Below are 23625 nucleotides of genomic sequence, written 5' to 3'. Positions count from 1 at the left end.
CTGACCCAGCCCGGGCATGCTGGCTCCGTGGCAGGGCACGCAGGGCTCAGCACCCCTCCATGGGGCCGTGGGGGGCTTGAGCACCCCGGGGGCACCGCCGCCACCTGCACTGCGCAGGGACCTCGCAGGCCACAAAGCCCCACATTGTTGTGACAGCAGCTGAGCGTGGAGTGACGGCGACGCCTGGGTCCTTGCGACAGGGCAGGGTGTGCAGCCGATGGAGGAACCCGCTGTGAAGCATCACCATCCCATCCGGCCCCGGGCACTCGCTGGCCGGGGTCACCCCGTCCCACCCCACAGCCCTATGTTCCCTTCCCAGGGAAGCGCCGGCTGGGCGTTCACAGCCGCGCCAGCTGCCGGCAGAGAAAGGAGGAATTATATGACAATGGCGGCGGAGTGCCGGGCTGCTGGCTGATGAATAATGCAATGGCCTCGCTCGCCTCGCCTCGCCGGAGCAGCAGATTTCGTGTTTACCAGCACCTGGGTCAAGCCTGCAGTGTGGGGGTGCAGGGGTGCAGCCCCCATAGCACCCCAGCCACAGGCCCTGCCGCACCCCCCCAGTACCCTCCTCCCAGGCACCTGCTGTCCCCAGCAGCCCCGTGGTGCACGGTCTGGCCACTGGAGCACCGAGGGGCTTTCCCTGGTGCAGGGGGTCTGGACCCCACCATGCGGTATGCTTTAGGGTGGACGCAGCCAGCGCTCCCGCCTCAGCATGGCTTAGTGGCTCCCTGAGCATCCCTGGCAGCGCGGCAGCTGGAGGGATCCCTGACACGGGCGTTTCCATGGAAACGGAACAAAATGGCGCCAGGAACGGTGCTGCTGGGCCTGGCGAGGCGGCCTGCGCGGCCGGAGCAGGGTTACAGTGGGGAAGGGCTGAGGGTGCCGGGGCAGCGAGCGCGGCCGCTCACCCCACAGCTGGGGTGGGGGTGACCGAGCCCCTCCGCTGGGGCCAGCCGTGGGACCGGCACCCCCAACTCGCCACGGCGTGCCTGTCTGTGGTGGGCAGCGCTGCCCGTGGTGCCATGCCCTGTGTGCCACACTGTGCCAGCAGGGCCACCGCGAGCCGTGCCCTGCTCTGTCCCCGGCCAGCCGTCACCGCTCCCTGCTCCCCCTGGGCCTCTTGCCCTCGTCGTCCCCCCCAGGGTCTCCCGTATCAGGCCTGTCATCCCGGCTACTTAATCTGGGTTTCTCAGTTACCCCATCCGGAAAAAATGTGTCTAAGAATACCCGGCACAGGCACGGTGCTTCCCGGGGCGGGGGGCTGCTGCCCCCCCTGCGCCCGTTGCCCGCCCCTGCGCCCCCCACCCCACCTGGGCACCGTCCCACCGCGCCAGCCCTGTGTGGTGGTGGCTGCAAGTGTGGGACCAGGCTTGGGAGGGGGGGGGGCTGCTGACAGGGCACAGCGGGGGGGGTGTCTCAGACAGCACCGGGCTTCCTCAGCCACCACCCTGTCACCCCAAAGGCCACAGCCACCAGCTGGGCACCCCCCTGCAGCCACACATGCCATCTCTGTGGCCAGCCCAGCTGTCTGTGCAGTTTGAAAGCATCCCCCCCACCCCCACCCCCCACCCCGAGGGCTCCCCTGTCCCTAGAGGAGGGGACTAAGCGTGCCTGGGGTGTCCCTAAACGGGGGGGCAGCAGCTCCTCTGCTCGCCCCATCTCTCGCCTGGGCTCGGGGGGGGCTGTGGCAATGGGTGCTGGCCCGCAGGGCTGCAGGGCTCACCGGGACAGGCGGGGGGGGCACAGAGCCGGTACAATCCCACAGGTCATGTTGCTTGGTTGAAACCTTGTTAATTTTTAATCTATTTTTTTTATTTATTATTTACCCCCCTCCGCCCCCCAGGAAAGGGGAATCGTGAGCACTTGCACACTTTGGGAGATGGGGGACAGGGGAGGGGACGTTTGGCGCGGGAGGGGGCTCCGCCGGCTCGGACCGTGCACCTGCCGCGCCCGGGTCCGAGCCGAGCCGAGCCGAGCCGAGCCGAGCCGAGCCGAGCCAGGCAGACGCTCCGCGGGCCCCGCCCCGCCCCCCCCCGGGCGGCGGCGGGGCCAGTGGGCGGGGGCCGGGCGGAGCGGGACGCGCGGCTCGCGGCTCGGCGCGGCACAGCACGGCTCGGCTCGGCTCGGCTCGGCTCGGCTCGGTTCCGCTCCGCTCTCCTCTCCTCTCCTGCCATGGCATCCAAGTGCCCCAAGTGCGACAAGACCGTGTACTTCGGTGAGCGCATCCTCGGGGTCCAGCCCCGCATCCCTCTCCCCGAGCCGGGGCGCATCCCTGGGACCCCCGCCCTGCCCCGGGTGCCCCCTCCCCGAGCCGGCGTACATCCCTGGCCCCCCGCCCTGTTCCCCGTCCCCATCCCGCCCCGCTGCATCTCCGGGCCCTCTTCTCCTCCCCGGTGCCGGGGCGCCGCCAGCACCCAGACACCTGCCCGGCAGCCGCTGCTCTGCCCCCGGGCCCCACCTCGCAGCGGCCGCGGCCCCTTTGCTGCCTCCCCGGCCCCCCACCCCCGGGCAGTGCTGAGGGATGCTGCCGGCTGGCGCTGGGTCGGGGGGCAGGGGTGGGGGTAGCAGGGGGGTCGGGAGCACCCTCCCCTGCCCCCCGAGCCGAGGAGGTGAAGGGGGGGCGAGGAGGGTTGGGGGTGTGCCCGCTGCTTGGGTGCTGGGGGGGGGCTCGTGTCCCCGTGTACCTGCTGGCTTGGGTCGTGGGGGAGCCCGGCCTCTCTGGCATGGGCAAGGGCGCTCCCGTGCGCGGGGGGGTCCCTGTGGGGGGAGCAGGGGGGGCAGGTGCAGGCAGCACCTTCCCCCCGGGGGTCGCGGCCGCTCCCTGCCGGCCCCGCTCCCGCCGTGCCGCGGGTGGGCGCCCGGAGCGCCGGGCCGGGCTCTCCGTGGGGCTTCCCCAGCCGCGGCCGGGCTCAGCGGGCCGGGCTGGCGTGCCCGGGCCGGCCCCGGGCGGCAGCGAGTCCCTGCAGGTCTCCGAGGGCCCGGCTCGGGGCTGTGGCTGGTCAGGATCGCTGGGAACCAGGGCCGGGGCGGCTCCCGTCGGGCATCCCGGGCCGAGCGCTGCCGCCCGGCTTGCAGAAAATGCCGGGAGCGGAGGTGGGAGCGAGGGCTGATGCCTTGATGCCTCGCCGCCGCTCCACGGGGAGCCTACCCCGGCTCGCTTCCCCCGCTGGCCGCGGGGTGGGCATCCCCCGGGCTGCCCTGCAGGCTCGGCGTGGCGCTAGGGATGGACCCGCTCTCCAGCCCGAGCTGCCCCCTGGCATCTGCTGGCCATGGAGTCCGGCTGGCCTGGCCCAGCGCTGCCCACCTGCACCCCTCCTTGCCCGTCTCCCTCCGGGGCTCCAGGGTCCAGCCCCGGCTGCCTCGGCACGTTTGTTTGGCAGGGAAATACCAAAGGGTCTTGATGGTGCCCGAGCGTTTGAGGCATTGTTGCTTTCATTCCTTTCTGGCCATCTCCAAGTAAACACAGAGAAATAGGAATTTTTTCTGTCTTCCTCCTTTAAATAAACCTATTTGTGCGGGGGTGGGAAGGGCTCGGATGTCTTTCCTTGTGTGAATCTTTTCCTTTTTAAGCAGAAAATAGTGTGTCCGCCCAGCTGGCTGGGCACTGGCCTGGGGTCAGGAAGCTGCTTCTCTCGCTCAGGGACAAGCCTGCCCTGTGCAGGGGGCTGGGGCCGGGCTCCAGGACCACCGCCTCGCTGCTGGCAGGGGCCAGGCTGTGCCAGGAGGTGACATGCCAGCCCCCAGTGCAGTGCCCATGCTCTTTCTTTCTCCCCATGTGCTGGGGGACTTAGGGGTCTCTCGGGGATATCACCTGGGGGGAGCAGTGCTGTACCCCGTTTCCCCAGCTGCGTGCCGGCTCTCTCCCCCCAGGCAGGTTTCTGTAGGTGTCCATGTCTGTGACCAGGTCTGTGCTGCGCCTTGGCTTCCCTGGGGGATGCTTGCCTGGCAGGCAGGGAGGGGACAGGTGCCCGACAGCCAGGGAGCAGCAGCCCCCATCACATGCATCCCCGCAGGGACCCTGTGGCCCCCACTGCCCCTGAGAGAGACTGGGGGGATAAGTCAGAACGGGACCAAGACAGAAACTTCTCTGTGCTTGGAGCTGAGATAGGCATCAGCAAGGACACGCTCCAGCCTTGAGCTTTTTTTCCTTGAGGAACCACCCAGGCTCTGGCAGAATAAACCCAGGTCCGTTTATTTAATGCATAGAAACTGGATGCAACCTCTGAGCCCTCTTTCCAGGACATGACTCCTGGGGTTTCCTTCCGATGGACCATGTGGTTTGGTGGGAAGGCGATGGGAACACTGTGCCTGGAGTTCAGTAACGTTTGTGAATTCCTCTGCTGGCCCGAAGCTTAACGGGTGGTGATTCATAAAGCCCCGCTTGTTCAGGAGTGCTCCTCGCCTCTGCTGAATGGACGCTGGCAACTATAATTTCTCGAATGCCTGGGATTGCAGCTGTGGGTCATGTGTGAGAAATGCCACCGCGTCCCGTTCCGGGCCCCGCACAGTGCCGGAGCGGCTGACCAACGCCAACAATCGTGGGTACCGATGGAAAACTCATTTCCAGCCTGCCTGTTGCTTCATGCTCCCTGGAAAAATCCAGCGGGCTCCTCCCTGCGCAGTCAGGAGGATGTGGGTGTTTCCTGAGCTACAGAATGAGCTTTTTTCCTTTAAAAAGCACAGGGAAATATAAAAATAGTTTTCTGGCTTTTTTTTTTTTTTTTTTTTTTTTTTTAAATCAGGCTGAGGTCTGTGACATTGTTTCCAGGAGTGGCTGGGGCTAACTTCCCTGCTTCAGGGAGGCTGGAGGGATGGAGTGAATGTTTAACCAGAGGAGCAGTGCTGCCGGCAGCTGCCGGGGCTGCTTCCCATCCTGCGCTGGCAGGTGGCTGGGGGCTGGGGCTGGGGGCTGGGGCTGGGTTATCTCTTTAGGCAGGAAGCACCGGAGGGACCAGAGTCGCCTGAAGCCAAAGAGTCGCGCATTTCCCCGGCTCCCTTTTGCACCACTAGCCTTAAATGAGTTTTGCAGGGTCCTTGGGAGCCCTGGCCAAGCCTTTCCGCCTCCTGTCCTCTCTTCCCAGGGAACTGCGGGGGATCGTGGCAGTGGGGGGTTTCCTGTTTTCCCATCCCAAGCACGAGGCGGGCGAAAGCCTCAGGGATGCAGCAAGTGCACGTGCAGCAGGGTCTGCCAGCGGGTGGCTTTTGGGGAGCTCTCTGCACCTGCAGGGGTGTTTTGGGGCCAGCTGCTGTGCTGTTTGTTTGGGAAGGGGCATCCTGAAAGCACGAGGGAGTCACCCAGTAGCCCCAGGGCTTGTCCCAGTAGTGCAGAGCTGCTCTGTGGGGACAGTTCACCGGTGGAGTGCCGGGGGGGGACTAAGGACATGGACACATCCAGCTGGGAAGCAAGGAGGGTCCAAGCCCAGGGCACTCAGAGGGGCCCGCACAGGTGCCTGGCCCCGCTGTCACACTGCCGGAGGAGAGGGGTGCAGCAAGACACGGGGTGCAGCGAGGTGTGGGGTGCTCTGCACGCTGGTGGGTCAGCCCTGTGGCAATTCCCTCTGCAGGGCTCTTCAATTAATAAGTAACCACTGTCCTTGGCTTCAGGCACCGCATCAGCGCTGGGGGGGACAGTGGCCTGTCAGCGGCCAGGCAGGAGGGGCAGGGGAGCTTTATTTCGCTTATGGCCGTCCCTAGCAAAGGAAGCGGCTCTTCAAGCCCAGCCGGTGAAGCAGTCGGCTCGGCAGCACGGAGGCTGGCTGGGCTCCTTGGGTAACCGCCTGCTCCGGTGTCTCGGGGCAGCTGCTGGCGCAGCATGTGCACCTTGCAGAGCAGTAACTAAGGATGCACCAGCTCCCTGCTCCCCGTGCAGGGCCCTGCCGGGGCGGGGATGCCTCTGTGGGAAGTTGAAGGACGGGCTGATTAGCATTAGCTTTTCCCTCAGGAAAAGAGCATGAGCTATAGAAAATGATCTGCGGGAGGGCAGGACGGGACGGTGTGATGTCTCGGTCCCCTTGCTTTTGCGCACTGGGAAGTGCACGCTTTGCTGGAGCTTGCTGGGGCTCCGGCACGGTGCAGGGCCAGCACCTTGTGTGCGTGTTCATGGGCGGTGGCCTGCCTTGTGGGGAGCTGGGGCTCAGCTGCTGTGGGACACTGGGATCTGCAGGGATGTGCCTGCCGCGGTTGTGCCAGGGGTTTGTGCTGGCCAGCCTGAGTGCCCTGCCCTCCCTGGGCTGGCAGCCTGCGGAAAGCGGTGCTGGGGCCAGAGCCCTGGGGCTGGGGCAGCTCTCGGTAAGCCCAGCTGGTCCTGAGTGACTCAGTTTGGCGTCTGGTTTATGGAGCTTTGCACCCACGTCTTGGGTGCCAGGTAGGTCTTGGGCAGAGCTCCTTGTGTTCCCGTCCTCCCTCCCTGTCCCTGGCAGGAGCACAGGGATGGGGAGAGGTGGTGGGACTGGAAAGGAAAGGCAGAGCAGGAACGCCTGAGCGAGAGGTAATGGAAAAATCTGTCACTGTGATGTTGCAATCAGATACAGAGCTTGGAGCGTGTGCCATGGTGCCGCTTTTGGCTGCAGAGGGTAGTGGTGCCCATCACTCCTGCCAGTGGGCTGGGGGGCCCTGCAGCTCCCAGGGACGTGACGGTGGGGGGCAGGTCCTGGCACAAGGATGGGGAGACCTCTCCTACCAGCCTGCCAGGCGCTTCCCGATAGGTATGCTGGTGCTGTGGCCCCCAGGGAGGTCCCGAGCATCCTCTCCCACTGCTGTCTCTGTTCACACTGTGCTGCCCACAGTCCTGGGGCCAAACCCTGCCTGGAGCTGGTTGTGCCCCACAGCTGTGGGGAGCCAGCAGGGGTGTGGGGGGTGTGTGTGAGATGCTGTGGTGATGGAGGGGCACTTTAGACAGGCTTGGCTGCTCCAGCATGTCTCTGAGTCCGGCTGTTACTGACACAGGCCAGGAAACTGTCTCATCCTCCTGGCGCTGCCCACCAGAGATGGTATCTCAGCGCACAGGAGGGACACCGTCCTTGGGACCAGCGATTCCGCAGGGAGGGGTTTTGCCTGTGCCGGCCGTGCCCTGGCTCTTGGCTGGCTGCTCTGCCCCTCGCTGTGCGGCGGGGCGAGGGGGACCTCCGGCTGCTTGGATTCTTGCTGCTGGCCGGGGCTCCTGCCTGCAGCGCCTCACATGCGGGTCTGCGTCGCGGCGAGTGAGCAGCTGATTTCTTGGCCTCAGCCCTGGCTGAATGCAATGCCTGGCAAAACCTACTGCTGATCCTCTCCCAGCAGAGCCACGGTTGAGCTGCCTGGCCTCAGAGCTGGAGGGATGCATCCCGTGCGGATGCTGCTTGATGGAGTACAGCAGGCGGGTGGGAAATGGAGAGCGACTCTTGCTGGAGGCTGCCCTGGCCCTGTAAGCCAGAGCAGGAGGTGGAAGGCTCAGGACCAGGAGAGTGCCTGCAGGAGGTGAGGTTTTGTCGGCAGCGAGGCAGGGAGCGGTGGGTGCGCAGGAGCCATGCGCGCTGGGGCACCCAAGTGGCTCAGCTCGGTGGGGGGGGGGGCTGGAGTCCTGGGTAAGACCTCACTTCTCTGCTTGGCTGGAAGCAGGACCCCTCACCTGGGGTATTCCTTGTCCCCCCCACCCCGGTGAGTCCGTACCGAGCTGGCTTTGTTGCACACTTGCAGGGAGCCCAGAAGCAAGCGATTCTGGGCCGGAGGGCTTGCCTCGCCTTGCTGTGGGGGAGCTGGATATCCACGTCTTGGCTGCAAAATCACGGTGCGGCATAACCGTCGGCAGCGGCTGTGTGGTGGGGAGAGGAGCTGCCTGGCTGTGCTCGGGGAGGCAGGAGGGGACGGGGTGGGGGATGTGGGAAGGCAGCGCAGACCCTTCCTGGCGGACCAGGGCAGTGGCTGGCCGCATGGCAGGAGGTCCTCAAGCCATCCCTCTGCCTTTTCCATCTCCCAACCGCACTGAGAGGGACTGGGGAGAGGAGGAGGCTGCCAGCTACCTGGGCTAGCAGCTTTGTTTCCAGCCATTCACCAGGCTCCTTTCCCTGTGCTGATCTCTCTTCCTCATTCCTTTGTGCTTGTAACTGCTTTGAAGTGCATCTGTGGTGGGTCTGACAGCATCCCTCTTCTCCAGGGATGCCGGTCGCTGCATTCCCGTGGGGATTTGGCATCTTTATTGCCAGACTGGGCTTTGTCAGCCCTTCCCCATGTCCTCCCAGGGCTGCCATGGGGTGGATGGGGCAACAGCCCAGCCCTTTACAGAGACGCGGCTGCAGCTTCGGTTGCTTTTGCTGAATAAGCCTCTGGCTGGAAGCAGCGCTGACATCAGGCTGTGGAAATACCTGCGTGAGGGCCTGGAGCCAGCTTGTCGCGGCCCCCGGCACTGAGGCTGGGCGGAGGGATGCTCCCTTCCCACCCCAAAAAGATGCACCCACCTGCTGCCTGCTCCAGCTGCCTTGCCCAGGCACGGCGGATAATTAAGGGATGAGCTTCATTGTCTCCAGGGTGGGGCTGCCGCAGGGAGCAGGCTGCCACAGCAGCCCCCTCGGGTGCTTGCCTGCTCCTGGCCTGATTTTCCCCAGCTGTGGTGGTGTCCTTGGCTGGTGCGGGCTGCACCTCTGCATGGTGCACATTTACCCCGCGGCTAGGTACTGCAGCCGGCCACATACCCAGCCGTGCTCCTCCGCGGGGCTGTTTGCCATAGGGGGGAGGTTTATTATCTGGGTGACCCAGGGCAGGCAAACCCCAAGTCATGCACCTTTGGCAGAGTTCCTGGAGGCGAGAACCCTCAACCCTGCCCTTCCCAGGGGTGCTGCACGGCTGGTTTAAATTTAGTGGGCTTGAGGGAACGTTGTGCCACAGGGCTGAGCGTGTAGGTGCGGGATGCAGCAGCGGGGCAGGTCGTGTATGCGCTTGGGTTGATGCTGAGAGGACGCGGGTGCTGCCCATCCCTGTCGGCGGTGGAGGCTGGGTGCAGTGTGATGCCTGGCTGAGCAAAGCCCCGCTGGAGTCCCATGCCGTCCCGTGCTCCCTGCGCAGAGCTGGATGGAGCCCGGGCACTGCCTGGCCCCAGGCAGCTTTTGCAGCGCTGATAGAGGGGTGTCCCCGTGGAGCCAGGGGGTGTGGAGCAGGGCTCCCCACAGCAGCTGCCTGGGGGTCTTCGCAGCGGTGGGAGGGCATGGCCGGAGACTTTTCCTCCAGAGCTGATGCAAGGGTGGCGCAGATGTGGCCGGGTGACAGGAAATCTGGGCGCCGCTGTTTTCCCTCCGCAGTGATTTATGGGGCAGTGCGACCATGTGTGGGACGCCGCTGCCCTGGAAATAGGCTGGGGTGGCTCCAGGCTGCTTCCTCCGCTCCGCACGAAGAACAATGCCGCCTGCAAAGCCGTCCTGGCTGCGCCGGCTCTAGCCGTGTCCCCCAGGTGCCCTTGTTTGCTGCCAGAGGGTGCCTGGCCAGCCTCTGCGTAGCATTTCCACCCCCAGGCAAGGGGCAACCCCCGCGGTTCCCGGGCTGTCCCCATGCCCCGGCAGCAGGACTGGGCACCGGGCCACCTCCTTCCTCCCGCCCTGTCCCCTGCCAGGGGCTGCGGGTGCCAGTGAGGTCCCCCTTACTCTGTGTGGCCTGGGGGTGCATTGGCAGGGGGGTGTGCATTCATCAGGGCGCAGCAGGGATCCACAGCTGCCTGAAATATTACGGGGGGGGGACACACTGGGAAGGCATCTTGTCTGGCGGGGGCGGGAAGGAGCTGGTGTGGGCTGTGGCCGGCTGGAATTGCGATGGCCTCCGGAAAGCATCCGCCGGGAGTTTCCTCCTTGCTCTGTACCCGGGGCTGCAACAGCAGCAGGAGCTGGGGGTGATGCGGCCACAGCACAGCCTGCCCTGGCTGCGCATCCGCTGTGACAAAGCCGAGTGGCTCTTTGGCCCGGAGCCCCTGGCTCAGCTTTCAGCCCATCACGCTCCGTTTCCCTCCTTGGTCACCCAAGGAGGCACCCGTTCGTGCCGGGGAGAGCCGCGAGGATGCAGGGCTCCTGCAACAGCCCCAAGGCAGGGGGGTGCTGGGACCTCAGTGTCCCCCTCGCTTTTGGGGACAGCTTGCAGGGCTGGGGGCTGTGTGCCCTGGGGCTGATCCTCTGCCCCTGGGGGCAGCTGAGGGCTGCAGACGAAGGGGAAGGCAGGATCCAGCCCCGGGCCCTTCCCTGCCTGCTGCAGGGGGCTGGGGAAGCACGAGCCCCCCGGCTTGGGGGCTGGCAGAGATTTGCCCTGGCAGCTTTGAGCAGGCAGGCACAGACCCTCGGCTGTGGCGGGGCACCCGGCCACCCGCTCCCACCTGGGGTTTGGTCCAGCAGCCTGGGCTTGTGTGTGGCATCCCTGGGAGGTCAACTCAGAGCTGCTTCCAGCTGATGCTGGTCCCCCAAGGCCATCTCCCATGTGCCTGCCTGGGGATGCTCTCGGGGGTCTCCCCTGCCACCCCGAGGTGATGGCTCCTGCTCTGCCCCCTCGCGCTGCCCTCCTCTGCCACGGACCACCATGCTTTGCGCCAGGGTTGATTTTTTTTGGCTGGTGATGGCAGTTGTTCTGGCTTATCTTGGCCCTGTGGTGTGCCCCTGACGCAGCTGTTTGCCTTGGGAGGAGGGCGGCTCTGGAAGCCAGGAGCAGCCCATGGGGAGCTCTTGACCCCCATCTTGACCTGATGGGAACAGGTGACATTTGCTGAGGTCCTCGAGGGACAAAGGGCTGGGAAACCCGCCGTTGCAGAGGAGGTCTTGTAGAGCAGGGCCAGGCTCCGGCTGTGCTTTTATTTGCTTGTTAAATATTTTATTTGGCTCTTCTGATTTAGTTTTATGGTGGCTTTAACGGGATCATGCTGTTTTCCAGCTGTCTCCGCACATGTGCAAGAAGAGGGAGGGCGAAGGAGAATTGGTGGGGGGCACGGGGCAGCGCCCGTCCCCCCAGAAGCTGGGAGGGAGGGGGGATGGAGCAAGGCTGGGGATGCAGGATGAGGACTGGCAGCGTGTGCCACCTCCTGGAGTGCTCCTGGGGAAGAACAGCTCGGGGCCAGCTGGAGGAGGCGCATTCATGTAACCGGTCTTAAAGCATTTTCCTTCCTTGAATTTGCCCATTGGCGCTTTGAAACTGTTTTCTGTGCCAGCAACGAGCTGCTCTGCAGGTTTGTGGCACTCCAGGGCAATGCAGGGCTGGTGCCTGTGTACCCATCTGCACCTCGTGCCTGCGTCTGGGCTGGGGGCGAGGGGGGAGCATCCGCACGCCAAGAGACAGGTGTTTTCCAAACATCCATCCTTGGTGGCAGCGGAGGCTGCCTGCCATCCCATCCTCCCGGCTGGAGGCGGGCGGGTGCCCTGGGAGCAGCACCAGCTGAGGGCTGGAAGCGGCCAGGGCTCCCCGGGGAGCCCAGGAGGCTGGTGTGCGTGTGGGAGGCATGACTAAACGGGTGGGGTGGGCATGGTAACGCCAAATATTTGAATGGGAGCAGGGTCATGCTGGGTAACGTGGTGGTAAAAAATAGATGCAGGGAGTAGAAAGGAAAATGCTACCGTTGCTGGAGTGGCGCGTGGGAAAGGGTGTCTGCAGTGGCAAGGCTGGCGCTGAGGGTGGGCAGAGGGTGGGGGGGCTGCGCCCATAGAATGGCCCTGGGGAGCCCGTGGGCTTCAAGCAGGGTGGTCCCCGCAGCGTGGCTGATTTGCCAGCGTGCCGATGAGTGCAGCCCCCCGTGGTGCCCAGAGCTTGGCTTCCCCAGGGGCTTTAGCAGGTGCTGGGCAGTTGCTCACCCCTCTCTTGTGTTCCCGGCAGCCGAGAAGGTGTCCTCCCTGGGCAAGGACTGGCACAAGTTCTGCCTGAAGTGTGAGCGCTGCAACAAGACTCTGACCCCGGGTGGGCACGCCGAGGTAAGAGCCACCGGGGGCGGGTGGTGGCGGGGAGCCCTGCTGCTGGGCAGGGTGGCCTGGTGGGCTCTCCAACACCCCAGGGACAGGGGTTGCCAGGAACTGGGCTGGGGCAGGTACCCGATGCCATGCGGATGGGCTGTCCCTGGGGCACACGAGCCCGGGGACATACACTGCGGCTTCAAATGCTGCTGCTCCAGAGCTCCCATGCACAGTCCTGGGCAAGCCACAGAGTGGTGCTGGCACCACGTGCGGTGCCCCAGCTGTGCCACCCTGGTGCGAGCTCCCAGGCAGCCTGCGCGGCAAGCGCTTGAAGCAGCTTCGTGCACCAGGCAGGCTTGTTTGGGCATCGTGCTGGCTTTCAAGGCATGCAGGTGCCAAGAGCCTGTACTGGAATGTGGTTATAACCACCAAGAATCTCGGGATGAGCGGGGGTTGCCGTGGTGGTGCTGTCTCAGCATCGGTGCTTTCGGTGCCCTGGGGCTTGCGCTGGAGTGCGATGCCACTACGGCTGCCCAGCACTTGGGAGCACAAAGGTGCTGTGCCGGTGGTGGTGGCAGGTGCTTGGGCTGGAGAGCAACTGTGTTTTTCTTGTGCAGTGCCCCAGCGTGACACCCAGTGCCCTGGGTTTTGCACAGTGCCTGTCATGCCAGAGTGTCACCAGCTCTTTAGCGCGCTGTTAGCAGGCGGCACAGCTGAGGAGCGGGTGGCAGCGGCAGGGACAGCCGTGCTGGTTGCCACCAACCCATGAGGGGAGTGGGGCCTGTCCTGCCGGCGGGGATGGGGTTGCACGGGTGCATCTGTGCTTCGGGCCAGGTTAAGCCTGGGGGATTTGCTGCTTCTCCATATAAGGCCAGATTCTGCTCCCGTGGGGGACGGCAGCCAAGCCCCCACCGACTGTGCCAACAGCAGAATTTGGCCCTTCCCTGCATTTTCTCCTTCCTTTCAAAGCCAGCATGTCCAGCTGGGTTGGAAAGGTGTCGCGGGGAGACTGACTAAATGTTTACCCTCCCCTCCGGCATGGTAACGCTGTGAGCATACTGACATTTATGCCTTGCGATGTTCTGCAGCCGCCTGCTGCCCGCCCGGAGCCTGCCCGCTCCCCCAGCCTTGACCCCCAGCCCTCGCCTTCGGCACGGCAACGCTCGGGGTGGCGAGGGAAGGGACATCGCTTCTGCCAGCGCCCGCCCGGCCCGTTTTGGGCAAGGTGCCCTTGCCTTGCAGCAGAGGGGTTGGAGAGTGGGAGCTTGGGGCATGAAGCAGGGCTGAGATGCTGATCAGAGCCGAGCAGGCAATGGGGTGGGTTCATGCCTGAGGTGGGGTCTCGGTGGGTTTTCCACACAGGGCAGTGTGTGTGGCAGCCCCGCTGGCCCCCTGCCCCAGCCACAAACGCTCGCTCTTGTCTCCTGGACTCTGTTCCCACTGGCCCGTGAGAAATGGCTATGGGACCTCCGGGGCTTATCGCCCGCTTCGTGCCTTCCTGCGATAATTGCCCCCAGCCGATAGCGGGGCCGATAGTGGCTGGGCTGGGACCGGAGCCCACACGGGGCCTCTGATCTCAGGCCGAGGCAAGGGGGAGGCTCAGCTCGGGGAAGCCACAGTGCTCTGTGCGCCTGACGGCCTGACCACGCAGGGATGCTTGATGGGCAAAGCGATGCCTTACTGGGTCCCGGTGGCCCACTGCCTGGCTGGGACTGGGGGATGCCTCTCGACTGAACTGCCGAAGGTGCCAGTGCTCCAGTCCCATGGTATGGCATGTGCAGAACAGCTGGAGCATCTGATGCCAGTAAAATCCTTGAGTGCTCGGGTTGGGTTAGGCTGTCGCTGGCAGACCTACAGGCTGGGTGCATTTTGGGGTAGTCATGGCCATGGTGGTGTCTGAACACCAGTGGGGATGGAAGAGATCCCAAGGGAGCAGTTGTTGCTGCTCAGCATCCTAACAGTCCCCTCTCTCCCCAGCACGACGGGAAGCCCTTCTGCCACAAGCCCTGCTATGCCACACTGTTCGGTCCCAAAGGTACGTCCATGCCCCCCGGTGCCTGTGCAGCCATGCCCAGGGCTGCAGGAGGGGTCAGGTCTCCCCATCCCTGCTGGCAGGGAGCCACAGCCCCGAAAGCACCCCAGGAGCCAGCCTAGCATGGGCTGAGCATCCAGCCAGCACTTTGCCATCCCAACCCTGCCATCCCTTGTGCAGAGGGAGAGGAGGGAAGGATCCATTCCAAATAGTTGTCTTTTTTCTTTTCTTTTTTTTAATATTTAATACAAAATTCCGATTCAAACAGAAGATGGAGTCACTCTCCTATCTCAGATGAGGTTGGAGAAAGCCTGAGTCAGGACGTCGCAAGCCGGGGCTGAGGTGCAGCAGTGCCCGCAGTGGCCCCATGGCTCAGTGGGGCTGGGTGCAGTGGGGCAGGGGGGCTGGGGAGAGGATGGAGACCCTGAGTGCTCCCAGGCCACCGCAGACCCTCTCTGCCCCATTGCAGGGGTGAACATCGGTGGTGCCGGGTCCTACATCTATGAGAAGCCGCAGATCGAGGGGCAGACTGCTCCGGGGCCCATCGAGCACCCGGTGAAGGTAGAGGAGAGGAAGGTGAATGCCGCGCCACCCAAGGGACCCAGCAAAGGTGAGGGGCAGGGCTGGACGGGCAGCCTGGCCCCCTCTCCCAGAACCACCGTGTTTGGTGATGGTGTGGGGTACAGGGTTCGAGTGGGGGTTCCTCTGCACCCATGTGTCCTGGCTGAGGTGTCACCCCACTTCCCACACCCCTGCCCTCTCTCCTTCCAGCTTCCAGCGTCACCACCTTCACCGGGGAGCCCAACATGTGCCCACGCTGCGGCAAGAGAGTCTACTTCGGTAAGGTGACCAGCAGGCAGTGGGTGCCCGCCCCGGGGTGGCACGGCCCTGTGGTGCTGGGGCTCCATGCAGGACCCCTGGGGGCACGTGGAGGTGGGGGAGTGGGGGGGATGGCTCAGAGATGGGGTTGGGGGCACAGAGAGATGTCCCCAAGGAGCCTGCAGCGATGGGTGCTCTTGGAAAAGGCTTCATCTGTATTTTGTCCCCTGCTGTCACCTCCCAGGTGGGTGGCTGGGCTTAATAGCTGTCCTCAGCCAACCTCTGTCACCTGGGAGGCAGCGGAGGTGGTGGGAGAGATGCGGGAGCCTGGGGTGCATGGGGCTGTCTTGGGATTTTGTCTGTAGAGGTGATGTCCCCATGGGACATGCTCCCCCTTGGCATCTGTGCAGGGGGGCTGGTGTGACCCTCACTCCTTGTCCCCGCTCTAGCCGAGAAGGTGACTTCGCTGGGGAAGGACTGGCACCGTCCCTGCCTACGCTGTGAGCGCTGCAGCAAGACGCTGACCCCGGGGGGCCACGCTGAGGTGAGGATGTCCCAGCCCTGGGAGCCCCGGGTAGCACACGTGGGGGGTGCCAGCGGGGCATGGTTGAGCCGCGCGTGCTGGTTGGGCAGCCCTGGCCATTGGAAGAGGGCAGGGCAAGGCTGGCGGAGGCAGCTGCTGCAGCCTGGGGGGCACTGGAGGTGCTGGGGAGTCTGCAGGGGGTCAGCCGGAGAGCTGCCCAGCCAGGGGGATCTGTCCTAGGGACTGGCTTCTCCCCGGACCCCTGCCCCATGTGATGTGCTTCTCTCTTTGCCCCGTGCAGCATGATGGACAGCCGTACTGCCACAAGCCCTGCTATGGGATCCTCTTCGGGCCAAAAGGTGAGTGCTTGGGGTGGGGAGCTGCTCCCGGGGCACACACCCCACCTGGGCTGCTGCTCTCGACGCTGCCACCCCCCAGAGGGGACATCTCCCTGGAACCCACCACCTCTCAACCTGGGTCCTCACCTTCCTGTGTCTCCCTCTGTGCAGGCGTCAACACCGGAGCTGTGGGAAGCTACATCTATGACAAAGACCCCGAGGCGAAGAACCAGCCCTAGATGGTGTCCCCCTGCCCCGCCGCCTGCTCTGTGCCCCCATACTAACCTGCTCGCAGCCGGAGCAGCCCCCCGCCAGGCTGGCCATGGAGCTGTGCTCTCTCTGCTGTCTCTACTCCGGGCAGGATGGCCCTGCCCCCCGGGTTATATATCATAGTCTTTAATATAAGCTTCAGTGTTTAAAGGCAAAGGTAGAAGGTGTCTCTGGTGATTCCCAATGTGCTCTGCCCTCCCCAGCGCCCACCCCCAGCCCCCCCTGCCTCAAGCGTGGGAGGCAGCAGGGTGGGTGTGGAGAAGTCACCATGTGCAGGGGACAGCGAGTGGCAGCTGAGGGGATGAGGGTCAGGGGAAGGTGGTGGCAGGAGCCCCACCACGGGAGGGTGCTCCCGGCTGCCCCCCACATGGAGGGTGATGGAGCTGGGCAGGCATCCCACTGTGTTTGGGGATGGGGGCTGCTGGTCAGGGCACTCAGCCCTGTTCCTCACCAACTGCTGGGGACATGCAAGTCCCCTGAGGGCTCTGGCCAGTCTGGCAGTGCTGCTCTTCTCCTGACCCTGCCCGGGCTCCGTGCCCTGGCCCTCGCTCTCCCTGGGGCCAGCTGCCACTCAGACTCTAGGGTCTGGCACCCCCTGCCATTCCCATCCCTGCACTCCCAGGGCATCTCTGTATGTGCACCAGCTGCTGGCTGGTTTCAGTTGGTGGTGTCCCCCCATCCAGGTTGGCAGCAGAGCCCGTGCCGGGGGTGGGTGGGGGGGGGGTGGGGCTTGTGGCTGCAGCCCTGGGGGAGTGGGCTGCTTCCCCGCCTTCGGAAGACAGAGCACATTGGGCTGGTGGCTTGGCGGCAGGATGCCCGCCTGCTTCCCAGAGCCAGAGGTTTCTCGTTGTTGTTGTTTATTTATAAGCAGTTGTAAATGTGCCCCTTGCTTTGGAGAATGACACGTGCCCTCCAGTCTTGCCCGTCCCCCCTGTGCACCCCCAGCCCCACTGCTGCCCAGGAGGCCGGGGAGGGTGCTGGTGCAGGGGACCCGCCGGGGTAGTGAGCCCTGGGGTGCCAGCACCCTGCTCTCTCCGGGCTCCCTGCACCCACCACAGGGCTGACTTTTGTTATTTGCTGACAATAAAAGTTTTGAGAGATACATTGTGTGGCTCAGCTTTGGGAAGAGCAGGGGATGCTGTGTGCTGCACAGCATCCCTCTGGTCCTGGGACAGGTGGGGACCCTGCTGCTGTGGCAAGGCAGAGCAGCCTGAGCCCCAGCTGATCCTGAGCTGCTGAGGCCAGAGCTGCTCTTGGTGCAGCACAGGCTGTTGCCCTCCCTGGGTTTGTAGGGGATGGGATGGGATGGGATGGGATGGGATGGGATGGGATGGGATCCTCCCTGGTTTTGCAGGGTGGAATGTCAGGTAACAGGTGACGCTGCTCCCCCCAGCCAGGTCTTGCTGAGCAGGCACAGCGCCTGAGCAGGGCTGCCAGTGGGAAAGCCTAGCGTGGCGGCAGCGAGGCAGGAATGCAGTGTGGTGGCATGGGCCAACCCCTGGGAGCTGCCATGTCCCTGGCCAGGTACCAGCCCGGCTGCCAGGCCTGGTTTTAGACACGCAGCTATTCCCCCTAGGAGCCCGGTGTCTGGAAAGCAAGGCATGGAGGCTGGGGCTGCCAAGGCAAACACCAGCTCTGGGAACCATTGCTCCAGCTCGTCCCCTCTGGCAGGTTGTTTGAGAGCCCCAGGGATGCAGGAACCTCACTGGCCCCGTTTGCTGGGGAAAACGGGGACCTGGCACCCCCTGCAATGTCTTGCATCCTTGTAGCAGCATCAGCCCCGGAGCTGCTCCATCGCTGTGCAGAGGAAGGGGGCTGGGTGCCGACCACGGCCGCGGCCTTGCTCCTCGCCTGGGCGCGGCTGGGAAATGCAGCGGGCACCACGCAGCGGGCACGGGCATCGGGCATTGGGCATCGTGCCTGCAGGGAGCATTCGGCCGCAGCGGCGTCCCCGGGGCTCGGGCCGTGGGCAGGGCAGCGGGCACAGGAGCCGCTGGTGTTCCCTCTCCCGGCAGCAATCCCAGCCTTTTCCCAGGCACGGAGGTCTCGGCAGCGCAGTTCCCGGGTTGGGACCGGGCTATGTGTATTTGTGTTTTGGCGGGGTTTCCATAGAGCCTTGACCCCCCTAATGCTTTAGGGGACAAGGCTGCTGCACAAAGCAGAGCGGTGTCGCTCTGCCAGCTCCTCCCTTGGCTGGCGGCAGGGAGCTGGGCCCTTGCAGCCAAACTTGGCCAAATTTGCCCCATGTAGCAGCTGTGGTGCTGGGGTGGGGGTCCCCATTACCCATCCAGGACCCAGCACAGCTGTTAGCAAAGCACTTGGTGTGAATTCAGCTCTTGTTGCAACTCGCCAGCCTTTTTGCTAGCCCGTGGCAATCCCCCGCAGCACGGAGTTTCCCCAATAGGCTGCATAGGCTGATTTTGCTCCCCATCGCCCTACTTGCAGCTCAGCAGGGGTTTGCCCTCCCCAGCGCCCACCTAACCCCGTGCTTTGCACCCAGCCTCACCATGGGCACTGGCCCTGCTCCTTGGTGGGGGACATGCAGCAGGTTCCATCCCCAGCGCCTCTGGGAGCCCAGCACACATGGGGCCTCACCTGAGACCGAACGCATGGCCCGGCAGGGCTGGGAAGGAGCTGATGCAGGGCTGCTAGTTAAGTCAGTGGTCTTGAGACAGGGAGGAAGGCAGCTTGGGGTGGCAGGGATGGGAAGGGATGCCCCGATGGCTGGTACCTGGGTTAGTTCTGGGTGTGATACAGGGCAGGGCAGGTGCAGCATCCTGCCTGCTCCCAGGCAGCAGCCACCCAATGCAAGGTTTTATTTTGGTTTGGGTCTGGCTTTTTTTTTTTTCTCTCTGTTTTTGCTTACATTTTCTTTTCCCCATGAGAGTTTTATTGGGGGAATGCAGTGAAATTAAAAATAGACAAAATTCATCTCTGCTGTGCAACAGGGTGCTGGGAAGCCTGCCTCTATCACAGCTTCCTGCTACCCCAAAAGGAATGATCTGGCTGCTCAGGCTCCAGGTGGGTGATGTCTCTTCACTGCCGCCCCCCCCTCCCTTGATGTGGTGGGGGTCTGGGCACCCCTTAGAGCAGAAGGTGGCCCCCAGGTATGGCAGGTACCCACAGGGTAGGTGTTAAGACCAGGAAGCTGAAGGATGTAGCAGGGCTTTGGGATGCCATGTGGGACTATCCCTGTGCGTGCCGAGGGGTCAGGGCTGTCCCTGTGCTGCAGGGTCAGTGACCGGGACACCGACACAGCTGAGTGGCACTTTGCTCAAGCACAGAAGGCAGCTCTGGCCTCTAATCCTTGGTGCATTTTTGGATTTATTTTTGGGAGACCTATGTGGAGCTGAAAATGCTTCTTTACTTGAGGCTTGGAAAACATCCTTCCCCTTGGGGCTGTCAAATATTTTATTTTTTTGCAGCTTGGACTTGCTAGTGGGATAAAAAAGTTGGAGGGCTCTGATGACTGCAGACGTGCTCTCCAGGGTACGGAGGAAAAATAGAGAACAAAGTGGATGCAGCTTTGCTTGGAAAGCCCCCAAGCCCTGTGAACTTGTCCTGGGCAATTACCCTCGCTGGCTCCCAGTTTTCCTGGGAGCCAGTGGAGCTCAGCAAGGAGCCGTGACTTGCAGCTCCTCGCTGGGTGCAGGGCAGGGATCCCACCAGCTGCCACGATGCACCGGTGGTCAACCTGTTTCAAGGGCAGTCTGGCCAATGAGTGTCAGCCTGGGTGTCCCCAGGCTGCAGGAGGAGCAGGATTGTCACCTAGGGGTGTTTCTCAACAGAAGGCTGAGGGTGCTGGCACCACCAGAAACAGGGCAGCATCGCTTGCACTGTCATTAGTGACCCAGGAAAGAGACTGTGGTCAAAGGCTGGTCCCGGCGGGGCACAGCAGGCTACACACGTGGAAAACACCAGGGAGGGACCTGGTGGGGGTAGGAATGAGGAGGGCAGCCCTGTACTGCAACATCTGAGCCGGGAAGGGAGATGCAACCATGGCAGTGTGGAGGGGCTCCTGAAACGCAGGGAGACAGCAGGACAGCATGGCTGTGGCTGGCAGCACGGCTCTGATGTGCTGGGGGCCAGAGCAGCACAGCTGGGCAGCGAAGCAAGACAAATTTAAAGCATTTGCTGGGAAGTCACTAAATAGAAGCCAAAAGGGATGAAGTGCTGGAAGATGTGATTTAAGATGGGATATTGAAAGTGACCCAGCAAGCCCAGCTTGCTTCCGCAAGGGCCGAGGACTGGCTCTGATACTCCCTGAAGTCAGTGGTGCGGCTCTCCCTGCCTTGGCCGGGCTTTGGCTTGGCCCCAGAGGGAGGTTAAAGGACTGGTTATAAATACCGGATAGGGTGGAGGAGAGCAGGCAGGGATGAAGGAGGGGGAATGGCATAAAAGCAAGATGAGGAAGATTCGGGCTGTAAATCCCCCTGCCAGTGCACACAGGGAGAGCTGCTGGTGCTGGTTGGTGCTGGCTTCATCCCTCGGTGGCTCCCCAGCTTGTTGCATCTGTAGGGGAGTTTCCCTACCCCCCCTCCCGATGTCAGCTGGGTTCTGTAGCAGCCTTCAGATCACCAGTGGGTTTCCAGGTGGGGTGGGCAGCTGGGGGACCACCCTGGGGGCTCAGAGGGGCTCCTGGAGTGCCCTGGGGCTGCTTGCTGGGGGAAGAAAACCTGTGCTGGTGGGACAGAGGTGTGCATGCTGCTAATGCTGTACAAACCTACAGCTCCTCCTCGTGTTCTCCCCTCTCTGGCTCCGTCCTGACCCTCCGCCTTGGCTGGGTAAGGCAGAGTGGAGCAGCTATATCCTACTCCCTGCGCTGTCACCACAGCATGACCACGCCGGGCTGTGTGCTGTCAGAGAAAGCAAATACCTCTACAAACCCTTCGCCTCACCTCCAGTGAATTTTTAACCAGGAATAGGTGTGGTGTCAACAGCCTGGACCCAGCCCAGGGCAAACGGCACTGCTGGGTGAGCACCCCGTGCCAGGGCAGGGCTGGCGAGGTGGTCCCTGGCACTGGTCCCCTGTGAGCAGCCCCTGAGCGGTGCCCACACTCCCTGCCAGCCCCCAGCACGCATGTGCATCTCCCCAGCAGGCAGAGGCGATGCCTCATGGGTGTTGGGTGGCTTCCCAAGGCAGCGGGCGTTTTCCTCCTCGACTATCCTGGCTGGATTTGAGAGCCACAACAGAAACAGCCGGGGCTGTGCCAGGAAAATGCACCAAACCCTCCCCCAGTGGGATTTAGCCAAGAGGTTTCCTTGGGCTGCCGCTAATGGAAAGCTTGCAGAAAAGAGCAGATGGTAGCGGAGACTTTGGCCAGACTGTACTCAGGGAAACTGGGGGAGCGGTGCCCGGATGAAATTGGAGGAGATTTTCCAAGTAACTGGGTCCTGGGGGAGTTGGAGAGGCGGGCGAGGGCTACCACACTGCTGTGTCCCACGGATGGAAGTCCCAGATGCATCCCCAGCATGGCCCTGTGCGGGCAGCCCCGCACCTCCCTGGCAGCTGGGCTCCCCCCATCCCGCCGAGCCCCGGGGAGCTGGCCCTGGGGCTCCTCTGTTTGTTACTGCTCATGCAGTGTAATATTAACTGGACGATAATAATTCACACCCTGGCTCTTGAGAGCTGACCTGACAAGTGACTGCTGTGGGCAGCCAGCTGCTTTAACCATCCTGGAATATGTTTTTACAGTTTCTGCTAGAAACGGCGGTGTGATTGCCCATGCTGCCGGTGGAACAGCCTCTGCGCCGCATCCAGGAGGGCAGCGAGTGGAGGTTTGGGCATGGCAGCGAGCATGCTTCGCAGGCTCAAACTGTTCAGGGCTTTGCAGCACCAGCGGCAGCGTGCCCCCAGGGGGGCCCTTTCCCAGCCCCTTCCCCAAGCCCCCCGCTCCCGCACTGCCTTTCCCGCTGCCGTCCTGTTCCCAATTACTCCCAGCCGTCGGCCGCCTGTCAGCTTTATGAAGACGTACCCCAGAGTTTTTCCTCGGGGTGTAATTTGCCCTGACAGCCGCCTTCGTGCTGTTGTTTTCCTGGCCAGCCTGTAATGGGATTAGCCGCGTGCAAATCCGGAGGTGATGGAAGGCGAGTGGGGGGGGACGACATGCCGGCCCCCCACCGCGGGTACCCTGTGCCGCTTCACAGCACCAGCACCTCGCAGGCCTTTTGATGGGATCACGCGCTTGGCAGCTCCCCCCAGCCTCTGCTGGGCTTGTTTGAAGCCACCCTATAATTTTCTTGTCAAATTAGAGTCCCCTGCTGAGCTGGGTAGGGCATACTTTACAACAAATCATCTTGGCTGAGTGGACCCTTGACTTGCAGAAGCGCGGGCTGGCTGGGGAGGGAGATTTTGCAGGACTCACAGTTGTGTAAATGCTGGGAAAATGTTGGGCCAGGATGCCACCAGCCCCTGGGTCGTGCCTTCACCGGCGCATCGTCTCCCTGTTGTGCAAGCGCACTGGGGGGCTGGCTGCACTGTGAGAAGCGTGGGAGCCCCTATGCCACTGCAGCGAGGGGTGCAGGAGGGGAGCTGGGAGCTGTTGCTCTGGCAGATGGGCTGGTTTCCTACGCGGAAATAGCTGTTTTCTCGTGCTGTGTTAGCAAAACAAACCCAAATCGGCTTATGTTACCCGCCCTGCCCGCTCAAATGCCGGTGACTTTTCCAGTCATTACTCTGATAATCACCAGGGCCAAGTTGCTCAAGGGGGGTATTTGGGCAGGCAGCGTGTGCCCACAGCTGCAGCATGCCCAGGAGCTTGGGAAACTCTTGGGGGGCCCTTGGGGGCTGTTTGGACCTTGCATAAGATCTGCCACAGAAGGACCTGGGAGCTGGTGCTGGTTCTTGCCAAGGGAGTGGGGAGGAGACCCTGGCCATAACAACGCCACCCAAACAAACAAATGGGACAGCCCAGATTTTCCTGAGGGCTGTTGCTATGCCATCGGTGAGCCATGGCGCCTGATGCTCTGGGACTGAACCTCACCCAGATTCCTAGCAGAGGGCACAGACAGCTGAGGCTGCTCTGCCTTAATGGTCAAATTAGCTGGAACAAGGTCTCCAGATAAGATAAAGCTGTGATTTGCAGAGGGGGCTGTTCTCTGTTGGTGTCAGCTAGGTTGTTTCCAGGCTATGAAAACCTCCCTTTGAAGCCATGCTTGGGTTGGTAGCTGGTTTTGCTGAAGACACCGCCCCTGCCCCTCTCCTGCTGCTCCCTGGAGCTGCTGCCTGCTCCCTGCCCCTCCTCGTGTCCACAGGCACGGCACCACGGGCAGCATCCCGCTGCACAGGTGTGAGCTTGCTGCTGCTCTGGAATGGCTCACAGATAGTTGCAGCTTGGTTTTGGCTCCCGGGGGGACCCCAGATGGCAGAAGGCGTGGTGACCTCAAACATCGGGCTGCCGCAGTGTTCCCAGCCAGCTCCCTCCAGCACAGGCTGGCGGGGGCTTGGTTTATTGCCCTGCTGCGGCATCTTGATGGGTTTCACACACCAGCTTCCAGAGTGTTTATGGACTCACTCCCCGTAAAAGGAGAAAGAGGCCGCATCCTGCGGGGTCCCGAGCTGCTGCCGTGATCCGGGAGCACCTGCAGCCCTTCCTCTCTCTCTGCTGGGGGCCCTCTGCTTTGCTGCGCTGCCTTGCTGCTGTGAGCGCCTGCTGATCAATGGGGCAAGAGTGGGGTAGCGGTGATAGGCAGGATGCTTGCATGGCTCTGGTGCGGTGTAGAAATGGGGGCTGCTGTCCTGCAGCAGCCTTCACCCTGATATTG

At 63.1% G+C, this 23625-nt stretch overlaps 1 protein-coding gene across 1 annotated transcript; it reads left to right on the top strand.

The window, feature by feature from the left end:
* Positions 1–2034: 2034 nt before the first annotated feature.
* Positions 2035–16963, top strand: LOC308071399 (cysteine-rich protein 2). Its single transcript, XM_080406781.1, has 8 exons — positions 2035–2215; positions 11806–11900; positions 13857–13914; positions 14381–14521; positions 14683–14751; positions 15180–15274; positions 15555–15612; positions 15763–16963. Exons 1-8 carry the CDS (start codon positions 2173–2175, stop codon positions 15828–15830), a joined length of 627 nt encoding a protein of 208 aa, XP_080262907.1. The 5' UTR covers positions 2035–2172; the 3' UTR covers positions 15831–16963.
* The last annotated feature ends 6662 nt before the right edge of the window (positions 16964–23625 follow it).

The sequence above is a fragment of the Falco punctatus genome (assembly GCF_963210335.1).
Source record: "Falco punctatus genome assembly, chromosome: 11".
Classification (NCBI taxonomy): Eukaryota; Metazoa; Chordata; class Aves; order Falconiformes; family Falconidae; genus Falco; species Falco punctatus.
Note: the sequence above shows the minus strand (reverse complement) of the source record. Positions and strands in the feature narration are given on the sequence as shown.